Source organism: Balaenoptera musculus, chromosome 18, assembly GCF_009873245.2.
Source record: "Balaenoptera musculus isolate JJ_BM4_2016_0621 chromosome 18, mBalMus1.pri.v3, whole genome shotgun sequence".
Lineage (NCBI taxonomy): Eukaryota > Metazoa > Chordata > Mammalia > Artiodactyla > Balaenopteridae > Balaenoptera > Balaenoptera musculus.
In genome coordinates, this window is record NC_045802.1 from 21421071 (window position 1) to 21433944 (window position 12874).

General features: G+C 46.4%; 1 protein-coding gene across 1 annotated transcript in view; it reads left to right on the forward strand.

The window, feature by feature from the left end:
• The first annotated feature begins 5708 nt into the window (after window positions 1-5708).
• The window catches only part of SIAH3 (siah E3 ubiquitin protein ligase family member 3), a 71390-nt gene continuing 64224 nt past the window's right edge, over window positions 5709-12874 (forward strand). Inside the window, exon 1 of the mRNA XM_036831812.1 lies at window positions 5709-5858. Within this exon, the coding sequence (XP_036687707.1) occupies window positions 5724-5858 (135 nt within the window). The 5' untranslated portion in view covers window positions 5709-5723. The remainder of the gene's footprint in view (window positions 5859-12874) is intronic.

Consider the following 12874-nt stretch of genomic DNA (forward strand, 5'->3'; position numbering starts at 1 on the left):
TGTGCGCGGGCTTTCTCTAGTTGCAGCGAGTGATGTGCGGGCTTCTCATTGTCGTGGCTTCTCTTGTTGCAGAGCATGGGCTCTAGAGCGCAGGCTCAGTAGTCGTGGCACACGGGCTTAGTTGCTCCGCGGCATGTGGGAATCTTCCCGGGCCAGGGATCGAACCCATGTCCCCTGTATTGGCAGGCAGATTCCCACCCACTGCGCCACCAGGGAAGCCCCTCACATTACTTTTTTTTTAATCTACCAAGATAACATGAATTCATTGCTTAGCAGTATTTGAAGATAACTGTCATTTCTTTTTATGGTTAATTGTCACCATTTTATAAATGTATATAGTTTATTCAACCAGTCCCCTATGGAGGGATAATGTGGAGGTTTCTAGTCTTGTACTATTACAAATAGTGCCACAGTGAATAGCTTTATGCATACGTCTTTCTATATTTTTTCCAGAAACCTATTTTTACAGCTATAATTTATTCCATGCTGTGGCTAGATGTACCTTAAATTACTTAAGTCTACTTAAATAATTTTGGACACATAGGTTCTTTCTATTATTTCCAGTAGTATAAGTGATACAACAATGAACATCCTCATACTTAAATATTTGTTGACATTTCTGTTTATATCATAAGAACAGATTTCTAGATATTTAGTTAGTAGGTCAAAGTTTATGAACGTTCTTAGGCAGTTAATGCATATTGTCAAATTGTTTTCAAGAAAAGGGTACAACAAGTATACACTCTCAGAGGCAGTAAATCTCAGTATCTGGCACTGCAGAAATCTGGGGTCAAATCCTACCTTTACCGTTTACTAGTTAAGTAACCGTGGACAAGTTAATATTCCTGAGCCACAGCTTTCTTGTCTGGAAATGAGAAGAATATCTGATGGGGTTATTGTGAAAAGGAAAATAAGATATTTGACTGTAGATATACTTGACTACAAAGGCCAACTATTTAGCACACTGCCTGATATCTACCAAGCATTTAAATGTTTATTATTATTATTCACATCACCAGCAGAGGACAATGTCCTTCTCAATGAAGATTCATCAGCCCTGGTTATTATTGTTTAAAAATAAAAAGTGCCAATTTGACACATAAAAGATGCCATCTTGTTTTAATGCATTTCTTTGATTTCTAGTTCTATTGAACATCTATCATTTATTTATGAATTTTTAAATTTCTTCTTCTGTGTACTCTGTTTATATCCTCTGTCTATCTTGTTTTATATAATTTTAGTTCTTTAAAATGATATACAAGAGTTCTTTATTAGGAATACAAATCTTTTGTTGTCATAATTGCTGCAAATATATCCCTCAATATTTTGGGTGCTTTCAATGTCAGTTGTCAGACATTATTTTGACATAGAGTTTAACATTTTATGTAACCAAGTATTTTCCTTTGTGATTACTTCAATAAACTTTTAAAATCTTTATGAATACTTCACTACTTCAAAGTTCAATTATATGCTCATCCACATGTTATTTCAGTATAATTGGGGCATATACCTTACATACAGAAAAGTGCATTGATCGTAAGTTCACAGCCTAAAGAATTTCCACCCAACAGATATATCCATTGTATTGTTTTCTAGGGCTGCCATAACAAAGTACCGCAAACTGGGTGGCTTAAACAGCATAAATCTATTGTATTGACAGTGCTGGAGACATCTTAGAAGTCTGATGTCAAAGCGTCAGCAGGGTTGGTTCCTCCTGGAGGCTATGAGGGAGAATCTGTTCCATGCCTCTCCCTTGGCTTCTGGTGGTTTGCTGGTCATCTTTGGTGTTCCTGAGCTTATAGATGTACTGCCCCAATCTCTGCCTTCACGTTCACGTGGCGTCCTCCCTGTGTGTATCTCTCTATATCAAAATTCTCCCTTTTTATATGAGCACTAGTCATATTGGATTAAAGCCCACACGAATGACCTCATGTTAAACTGATGACCTCTGTAATGACCCTATTTCCAAATAAGGTCACATTCTGAGGCACTGGGGATTAGAGCTTCAGCATATCTGTTTTTAGGAAAACAATTCAATCCACAATATTCATGAAACTAGAACACAGATCAAGAAACAGAACCTACCTAGCTTTCTAAAACCTACCTCATGTCCCCTTCAGTTGTAACCCCTTGCCAAGGTTACCACTCTCCCTCTCTCCTGCACCGTGGATAACCTATTCTATGTTCTTGAACTTCATATAAATGGAATCACACAACATGTATTCTTTTGCATCTGGCTTCTCTACCTCAAAACTGTATCTGTGAGATCCATCCATGTTATTGCATTGTTGCATGTAGCAATAGTTTATTCTATTTTTTTAATGTAGTATTTAACAAAAGAAGGAAAAAAATCATGTAATTTATCCATTTTATTTTTGATAGATACTTAGGTTGTTTCCAGTTTTTACCCATTGTGACTACAGTTGCTATGAAACTATATTATGAATACATTGCAATGAAAATCCTAGTACCAGTCTTTTGCTAAGCACACGCTCACACCTCTGTTGGGAATATGGAGCGGGCTTTCTGGGTCATCGGGTACCCATATGCTTGGCTTTACTAGATGCTTCCAAGCAGCTTTCCAAAGTGGTTTCCAGCAGTGCATGAGAATTTTGGTTGTTCCATATGCTCACCAGAACTTTGGGTTGACTTGGACAAAAATTTTTTTGATGAGATGATGACAATGACGATGACAATAGCTTCTCATTAAAGTTATTATGAAAACCAGTCACTGGGCTGGTTATTTTACTTATATTATCTCACTTCATCTTTCAACTACTTTACAAGGGAGTCATCGGCTTCATTTTTACAGACAAACAAAACTAAGCATCAGTAAGATTACATAATTTACCCAAAGTAACAGTAAGTAGCAACGTAGGCTTTCAATCCAAATTTGTCTAATTACCAATCTCTGAGACTTTCTGGTCCAGATAAAATGTAAATCTGGTTGCTATGGAGGTGAAGGGGAAGCCTTGGGCACCGTAGTGCAGCATGAGAGGATTGGTGTGGCTACCACAGAGGGGCCAACTTAGTGGCAAGAGGCGAACACAGCTGTAAATCTCTACACGAAGGCTAGTCTGTGCCACCCTGTTTTGCAGACGTTAACCATGAGCATTTGTTATCAGGGTTATAGCTTCAGACATTTCCCGATGGATGATTATTATGAGGACTGATTCCGAGAACAGATGGGTATGCTTAATATTCGAAAGTAGAGTGATGTAAACCAGTTTGGGGGTAGAGAGTAGGACAAAAGGTCAGGTCTGGGATTAAGGAAAAGCATCCATAACAGCAGGTCTGTGGCACTGTTCTCACCACTGATGTCAATACGCACTCCTTAGCCCTTCAGCCCGCACTCCCAGACCCAGTGTCCAGGTAATACCAGGAACACCCACCCTTAAGAACATAGCAAGAGTCAAGTCTGCTCTTATCACGTCCTCTGCTTTTGTGACCCTGGATGGTAGGGTGAATATTCATGGGGAAAAATATTTCGTGGAACAGGAAGGAAAAACATTCTGAAGATAATCACTCTTCCACCAAAGACACTCAGTAGACTCAAGTATTGAAAGGCTGCTTTGAATCAGGCACTGTGCTGGGTTCTTCCAGATACATCATCTTAGTCTTCACAATAACCTTGAGAGGGAAATAATTTGCTATTATCCCCATGTTACAGGTGTGGGAACTGAGCCTAAGTGAGGTTTTAAGAAACCTGTCTGAGGTTCCCCAGAGGTAGAAACAAACAGCATAATAGTTCCATTCTAACAAAGGATGTAGAAAGAAGAAGTTCGGACCTTCTGAATTATGAACTAGGGGAGTATGGTCACTTTTATTTATTTCTTTTAAGGAAGGCAATAAAAGAATACTGAATGTTTTCCTGCTGAATTGCTGAAAGCTTGTTCTGGAAAATGAAAACTTTAGAAAGAGCATTCTGGTATTGTAGGTCAGCAACTCTTATTTATGAACCATATTATGAATGGGTCCAGGGACTCATATCCTATACAAGCATCACATAGATGAGGTTCTAATCAGTTCAAATGTTGTCATCTCCTAATTTTGTGCCAGCGCAATTATTCTAGAAAGTACAAAGTTTCCATTTTAATTGGTGCTTGGCTTATTTGTTTCTGAACACATTGGTTTGGTTTTAAACTCAAGTGAAAACGAACACACCTGGGCTTTGTCCTGGTTTCAGGAAAACTGTGCATTTTTTCCCCCTATACTTTAGTCAGTAGTTGGTTTAATTGCCTGACCAGGTCACAGATGTAGGTGTCCCAGGTGTGCGTATGCTTTGCCTACATTACAACCCAAGTACTGTAGCCAGAGTGGAGCGAGAGCCAATCAGGAAGAAGCAATGGGCTCACACTCTGCGTGTAATTCACACCCAAGACTGATGCTCACCCAGGCTCACCGCGTCTGGGCTGGCTTCCCAGCGGAGAAACAACCAAAGAGAATGAGAAACACAGCACATGCAATTCTCCTGCTTTAGTCCCAAAGACTGACTAAGCCATCAGAGCTTGTTCCCCCCAAACCCTAAGACTCCTCGTGTACTGCTCAGGAGCCTTTCCTGCAGAACCAGTGGGTGGGCTTAGCGCCTCTACCAGCCCAGTTCTGGAGAGAGAGGGAGTGCGGGCTGAGGGCTGGAATGCCCTCTGCCTGCTCCAGCGCAGAAATGTGCTGCTGGCATTCGCAGAGACAAGCGAATGATGTTGTATGTGTGCTCTCAATCTCTATTTTAACGTCTCCAACAATCTAGTGGTTAATTAGCAATTTGCTGCCCACCCAATATGCAAATGAATGGCAAGCAAAAGCCCTCCGCATCTGTAATTATTTTGCTGATTTACAAGCCACTCTCCTCTCTGTGTAGGTTTTTCTGTGTGTGTGCATTCATGCATCAGGGATTTCATTATTTTTAGAAGCATACTCTGTACACTTTTATGCTTTAATATTTTCAGGCCTCAGTAATTACAGTATTATAGATATACATATATTTTTCCCCCCTCAAATCCAAACGCATTTATTTGTCAGGAATGCTTTTTCTCTGATAAAGAGTGGAGAGTAAGATTTATCAAGGGGCTGAAATCCAAACTGCAGAGAGAGTCAGAGCACAAGATTGAAAGATGCACGTTTCTGCTGTTGCCAAACCCTTATCTGGAATCGGAGGAGTCTTGTAATATTTGATTTTCTCCCAAGCAGCTCTGGTGAATCAAGCCGCGATCTGCGTTATCCATCTGCTTACTTTGGAGCAGGGTGTTTTGGCGGTTTAAATGCTTTACGTTTTTGCCAGTGCATTAAGAAAGCCTCTCGTGTTAAATTAAGTCAATTAATAAATGGAGACACATTAAGCAATCAATTTTGTCAGCCTATCTCCCCAGCATTATGTATGGTTGGCTGTAATCACAAGATAAATGCAATGTGCTGATCTATGGTAATGTTCAATAATACATTCTCCGCCAGGCTCAATTCATCAGGGAGTTTCGGTAGGGGAGGCATTTGTTATTGGCTGTCTCTGCACCTCAAGGATAACATTTCTGTCCTTTTGATTGGCCGCCTCACTGCTGCAAGATTCTAACCGTCTTATTTTGATGATGAATATGAAGGCACACTAAGCCGGGCTGGAGCGTAGTGTCTCAGAGGCTGCGCTCCTTCCAGAGCCCAAGGACTTACAGCTTCCTCCGCTGCCTTCCTGCGCCAACAACCTCCCCCCCCCCCCCCACCAAAAAAAAGTTGTGATGCTTTTCTTCACCCAGTGCTTTGGGGCTGTGTTAGATCTCATTCACCTCCGCTTTCAGCATTACAAGGCTAAACGGGTGTTCTCTGCCGCTGGGCAACTTGTCTGCGTTGTAAACCCCACGCACAACCTAAAGGTGAGTGGCTCTCTCTCTCGCTTGATGTTCCCGCGGCTTGGGTTCAAGTCCATCCTCCGGGGGCGTCTGTGACCCTCCCGCGAGCGCGGGGAACTCGCGGCAAAGGCTGGTCCGCTGGCGCCAGGACGGTGTTGGGTACCCGGAGCCGGTGCCTCGGCGCATTCTCCCTCTCTTGGTGGTTGGATGCTCTCGGCGACAGTGTGTTGTTTCCCCGACTGGCAAGAGAAACTGGAGTGAGAGTCTTTTTTTTTTTTTTGTCCACGCTGTCAGCCGAGGAGGGGGGTGGAGGTCAGAAGTGAGGGCGGTGGAGGAAGCAGGGGGCTTGCCCCTCTCTCTCCCGAATATTTGTGGGCAAGTGTTTTGGAGACAGGATTTGAAAAGTTATCCAAATCGCAGCCTGTCCCACGTGCTGGAAAGGCAGGCAAGCACACGGATTTAGGAAGCCCCTCTGGCTGCCGCTGAAGTAACTGGGGTCGGGGTCGGGGGGCAGGAACCCCGAGGCAGGGATCTGGGAGTTGGGGAGAGGGCTCCTTCTTCAAAGTGTTTTCTCCCTGTGCTCAGACTCGGCGTGAGTGGGGATCGGGGGGCGGGGATGTCGGGAGGAGTTCGTCTTCTTTCCTTCCTTCGAGCTAGATGCGCCCGGTGCGCTGAGGACAGGAGGGGCAGATTTGCTCCAAGAGTATCGAAGTGAAACCGGCTCCGAGCTGCCACTGCCCGAATCACCGCAGGCGCTGCGGGTGCCTCTTTGCTGTGGCCGCCGCCGGGCTGCGCTTCTGACGCCGCTGACGCTGCGTCTGTGCCTTTAGGTCAATGCCCTTTAAGAGAACAGCCAAAATGTGGGCTGGAGGGACCGCTTCACATCACCGCCAAGACTGGGGGAAATGAATGCAGAGCCCCTGGCTAGGGGAGGCAGGGAAGACGGGAAGGTAGGGCGGGAGGGGCGGTGCGAGGGCGCAGCTGAACTCCCCCCGCCCCAGTGTGAAGGTCTGAGCCCAATGGGCTCTGTCCCCAAATAAACGATGGACTCGTTTGGGAGTTGCTTTCCTGTCCTCATTATACCCAAGGCGGAGTGATGGGGGAAGGGCATGTCTGCAACTGAGCCACGGAAGAGTCTCTGCCAGAATAGATCTGTCATTCTGACCACTGCTGTTGGGCAGGAGGTATTGCCTGTTGCTCATCGCTGTATAAACTCCTGCAGCCAGACTCTCTTCAGCTGGCGCCCTGCAGGCCAGTGCTGAAGGAGGCCTCCCTGCAACGCCCCCCCCCCCACCTTCCCCACAATTCCTGGAAGTCCTCAGGAGGGACAGCTGCCTGGAGCCCCTGGGGCCATATGCCAAGGCCACTCCTGGATGGAGGGGTGATGCACTACTCTGGGACAGCTATGGTTCTCCCGACCTAGCAACCGGCTTCCTGCGGTACCCAAGCTGTGACTAATGCCATCTCCCTCAACCGCTCAGCCTCCCCAATCTCAGTCCCTCCCTCTCTCGCTCTCTCTCTCTCTCCCTTTCTCCCTCTTCCCCTCCCCTCCTCTCTCTTCCCCTCATTCTCCTATTTTCTTTTTCCCTTCATGGCTTACTTTTATAAATGAGAATTCACCCCCAGTCATCCTTGGCAAAGCGAGTGTATGATGTACATATTAAAATACGATTCTGAATTCCATTTTATGGCCACTTTTGAGACCGCATTCAAACTCCCATTATTTTGTCACTTTACATTAGTTAGTTCCCTGTGGCAAGAAATTTTGTTTATCCCTGTTTTGCATTTTAAAACCTTTACAAATTTTTTATGAGACTTAGCATTTCCAAAGTTTGAATTTAGATGGTTTGTTGGCTGCAGCAGGTGATGGAGGGGAAGAAGGGTGCTAAGATCTTGGTGTGGGGTGGAGTGAAATGCATCTGTGTGTATGTTTCTGTGATGTCAGCCTGGATATTGACAGGTAGTCCTGCTGCCCGGACTCAGGAGTCCAGAGTCAGTGTCGGAGTCCTTGGGTCAGTGCTGACTAGCTGTGTGACCTTGAATGACGCGATGTCTCTGAGCTTTCCCTTCCTCACCTTCAAAATGAACCTATGAATCTTTAGCCTGCCTCTTCCACGACTCTGTGAGGCTGAAAAAGAGATGATACTCGAGGTAGATGTGCTTTATAACGGTCTCCTCCAAAAAAGATTACATTATCATACATAATTTGTAGGGTTCCATTAGGAACTTCAAAAGTTATCACTTAAAGCCTTCAGCCAACTTAGTAACATAAAAATAGGTGACATACGCTTTGAGAGGCTATTCCCCATGGCTCACTTTTTCACGTACATTCTCATTTGGCTTTTCATTTCCTATAAAAAGCCACTTAGAGATTTTGCTCAGATGAGTGTCACTGCAGATAAACAAATCAAATCGACGGCCGCTAATGTTACCAGGGGTTGCAGCAGGACACACAGGATTTACAGAGTCTGTACCAGGTGGAGACAGACCTCTGCATCCCAGGTTGCCCCTGGGGAGGTCTCATCCAGCCTCCAGGTGGCCCATCAGGTAAGTTTTACCTGCTTCTCAAACCTGAGGGCTAACAACCCTTTGGAGCTTATAAAGGAACAGTTCTCTAGGAGCATTGCTGCCCCACCACCGACATTAAAAAAATGCATAAAACCTCGAAAGAAAGCGCTCCTTCTCAGCATTCCTTTCCATAGACAGACCACAGAAATATGCCTTAGACGTAATACGCTGTGATCCACATAGGAAGAAAAATTCTTTTTTTAAAGAAAAAAAAAACAAAAGCTGTGGCAATGTGAACCCAGAATAGCTATTGATCTGCGGTGCTTCCCCGCATTCTGTATGACAGGCTGGTACATGAAATGGTGACCAAGGACAGAGAGACTGCAACCTTGCTTTCAATTTTCTAGGTTGCATATTGCTACAAAGAGGGCTGGGAAGCCTGTGTTTTTCTTTGTGGAAGCATTTCTTGCACTTTGTCCTTTCCTGGGCTTTCCTGAGAATGCTAGCAGTACTTTAGGACCTGAGGCAAGTGCTGAGTTATGATCAAAATTCACTTACTGAGCAGAGAAAATTGTGTATTTACCATGCTTCTATGGGTCACCTTCATTCTCAATTTTATTATGGCGATTACTCGGTAACCTGGGATTCCTTCAAGCAAGCTGATGCCTTTCCGGGGAATGCAGCCAACCCAGTTAAAGCCATTACACTCCTTAAGCCCACCCTACTTTAAAGGGGTGTTTAGAGTCGCTGGCCTGGAATTAGGAGGGTCTTCTGCTTCAAGAAGAATCCATAGCAGAGCTGGCTCTGTGGACTGCAAACGGCACTCTGTGTTGCCCTGTGTCTGTCTGTCTGTCTCTGCCTACAGGGATGGCTCCTTAAAGGGATCAGGCCCCCCACTTCTCCTTCCCACCCCATGAAAAGGGACCACCAAGGAGCCGGTGATCTTGGCTGGCTGCCATCTGCTTTCTCATTCATGGAGGTCACTGAAATGTGGCCCACGGGCTGCAGGCTGGCACCGGGGAGGATGTGGGCTCCTGGTGCTGATTCAGCACTGCTTTCTCCCTCGTGTCCTTTGCGTGTTTCCAAACCAAGAAAGCCTTTCTCTCCTGGCCCCTCTCCCATCGACACTCGCTGCTTGTACAATGCCCTGCCCCGGGCAGCCCTCCCTGCTTCTGTCCCATCCCCAGAGGTGCCCTTTGAGGGGTGACCTGGCCAGTCTCTGCACCCAGACCTCTCCAGGGAAGGGTCTGTAGTGGCAGCCAGACCCCTCTGGGGCCAGCGCTCAGCGCTTCCCAAGCGGACAGGCGCTGAGCAGAGGCTGGCTGGGCGACTTCCTCCCTGTAGACACAGTGCTGGATAAACCAGGTTCTGAAAGAAGTCTAGCAAAACACTTTCTGGCAGGCTTCCAAAAGGCCCTCACCAGGGCCAATGTCATTGCTGAGACCCCCAGCGCCCTCCCCGGCATCCAGACCCGAGGGCGGAACCTCCCCACCTCTCCTGGGAGGCTATTCATACCTCCATCCAGCCGGTCCAGTCCCTGGAGCTCTTTTCGATTATTACCCGTTAACCTTGAGTTGACAGACAGACAGACAGACATACACACACTCTCACAGTCATGCACACACACACAGTGGGAAGGGCATACGGGACAATGATGGCTTTAATTTGTGCCTGACAGATACTAAATCTAAAGTTAGGGCATTTTAGTGCCATCACTTGAAGCATCCACGTGCCTTTCATTCTGAGACCAACCCGTGTGGATGAATGCGTTATGAGTGATGGTGGGGCTGGGAGGTGGGGATCATCCAAGGAGGGAGCCGAGGAGAGGCGGGGGCCAAAGGCAACCCTCACCTCTACCCTTCATGGGCTGATCTTTGGAGATCCCGCGCCTGCCCTGGGGCTTTCACTAACTCTGCTTGACACAGCATGGCAGGCAGCTGAAGGAACGCTAAAGACAGGAACATCGTTTTTAGAGATTTAGAGGTGGCCCTGGAGTATTCAGCCTGAATAACTAGTTTAAGGCAGTTAAAGGCTTCCGATAAGATTGTTTCACAGCCAGGGTGTGGGTTACTCAGCTCTTCCTGACACAGCCATGTCTGAGGGTCGCATCCCCAGTCCTCTGGACATTTCACCATCTTCCTTTGCTGCCCAGGCTGGAGGCTCTTCACAGCTCAAACAGCACCTTAGACGGGGGTGGGGAGAAAGGATGAGGAAGGAGCCGAGCTGGCTGTCCTCACTCTGTGAGCTTTATTCTAAAGCCTTTCCCTTGCCGCCGCCTCCAGCCCTTTGGTTTCTGTGAATATTATAAGACACTCGACACTGTAGGCACAGAGCAGTCACGCGGCTTTTCTGGTTAATGGTGATTGCAAATGAGCCTCCTGAGTCACGTAACTGGAGGCGCGAGCCCCGAGCAGCTACTTGGTGAGCAGCGTGCTGGTGACGGGGATGCAGAGGAGGCAGAAGCTGGCGCAGAGGTGATGTGAGCCCCTTGCCTCCGTTCTGCATTTATCCGGCAGCCCCGGAGCAAATTTTGTGGCTCTCCCTGCACCACGGTCCCTCAAGCTGCAGGGACTGTTTGGAAGACATGAGAAAACAGAGACTGAAAGCTTTCTTTGAAATCCACAGAGAGGTCAGAGTTATTTGGATGGCTTCCCTGGGGCAGGGCAGAACAGTTTCTCTAGCAATTAACAATAAGAAAAAAAAAAAAATTAACTGTCTGGGATGGTATTTTACTCTTAGCAAAGTCATCTGGACTCAACCAACTCCGTCCCCCAAAGGGGAAAGGGGGCCTGTTTAGACACAAAGTGCCACACGGAAGGGGTGACCTGGAGAATGGAGCTCCATTCGCTATGGCTCAGAGAGTGATGGGGAGAATGTCAGAACTGGGAGCCTGAACCGTCTTAGTTTACAGTTGAGGAAACGGAGGCCAGAGAGGGCAATGACTCGTATTCGGTTCCTACGGCTGCTGTAACAAATTACCACAAATGGGGCAGCTGAAAATCAGAGTGATCTATTTCTCAGAGAAATCAGGAGGCTGGAAGTCCAGAATCAAGGTGTCAGCAGGGCCAGGCTCTCTGCAAGGCTCCAAGGAAGAGTCTGTCCCTTGCCTCATCTGGCTTCTGAGAACTCCACGTGTTCTTCGGCTTGTGGCCACATCCCTCCAATCGCTGCCTCTGGGGTCACATGGCCTCCTTCTCTCCTGTGTGTGTACATCTTATAAGGATACAGGTTATTGCATTTAGGGCCTACTTGGATAATCCAGGATAAGCTTCTCATTGCAAGATCCTTAATTTAATCACACCTTCGGTCATATAATATTCACTCTTTTGCTAGTTAAGGTAAATTCACAGGTTCCGGGCATTAGGATGTGAATATATCTTTTCAACCCACTGCTTGACTTTTGCAGAGTCAACCTACTTAGTGACAGAATTTAGGAACCAGAAGTCACCTCTCCTGATGTCAGACCTAGATCACCTGTGCTGCCCCAGGCTGCCTTCTGATTAGCCCTAACTAAATATCCCCTGCTTGGGTGCATGCTGTGGAAGCAGAAAATTGCGGGGACCCCCCTTCCTGCACCCCATCAGGCCCAGGCCAGCAGTGTGACCCCATGGGCTGCACCACACACCCACCATCTCCCCTTTGTCAGATCCACGTTTCCTTAGCAAACTGGAGCCTCTTCACCATCTCCCTCCCTTATTCCCCTACCCCCTCCATAAATCTTTCCTTTTCTTTTTTGAATTCTTTTAAAAACAATATAATTAACATGGATGCATGCACATCATATTTAAAAATCAAATGTAAAGAGATACACTGTCAAAAGCATAGAGCATAGGGAATTCCCTGGCGGTCTAGTGGTTAGGACTCCACGCTTTTCCTGCTGAGGGCCTGGGTCCAATCCCTGGTCGGGGAACTAAGATCCTGCAAGCCACGAGGCCAAAAAAAAAAAAAAAAAAAAAAAGCATAGAGCATTATATTTTGCCCTTAGTACATATTTTATAAATCCACCAGATCAATATGGGGAGAAGCAATGGGTGTAGGAAAAAAACATGGGCTTTGGGGCAGACAGGTCTGAATTCAAATCCAGACTGTGCCATTGGCCGACGTGTGACTTTGAACAAATGACTTCGCCTCTCAGAGGCTCCATTTCCTCCTCTTTAAAAAGGAGAAAAGAACGCCCACCTTGTGACCACCTAGAGGGGTGGGATAGGGAGGGTGGGAGGGAGACACAAGAGGGAGGGGATATGGGGATATATGTATATGTATAGCTGATTCACTTTGTTATACAGCAGAAGCTAACACACCACTGTAAAGCAATTATACTCCAATAAAGATGTTAAAAAAAGAACGCCCACCTTCTATGGCCGCTGTAGGCGTAAAGGAGTTCACAGAAGGAAAATGTCTGCCACAGAGGAGAGAGTCCGTAAATAGCAGCAGTTATTGTCAACACGGGTCATTACGATAAAAACTAAAAGCCACTCCTGGGAAGCTAGAGTCAACTCCCCAAAACCCCACCTTCTGTCCTTCTCCGCCTC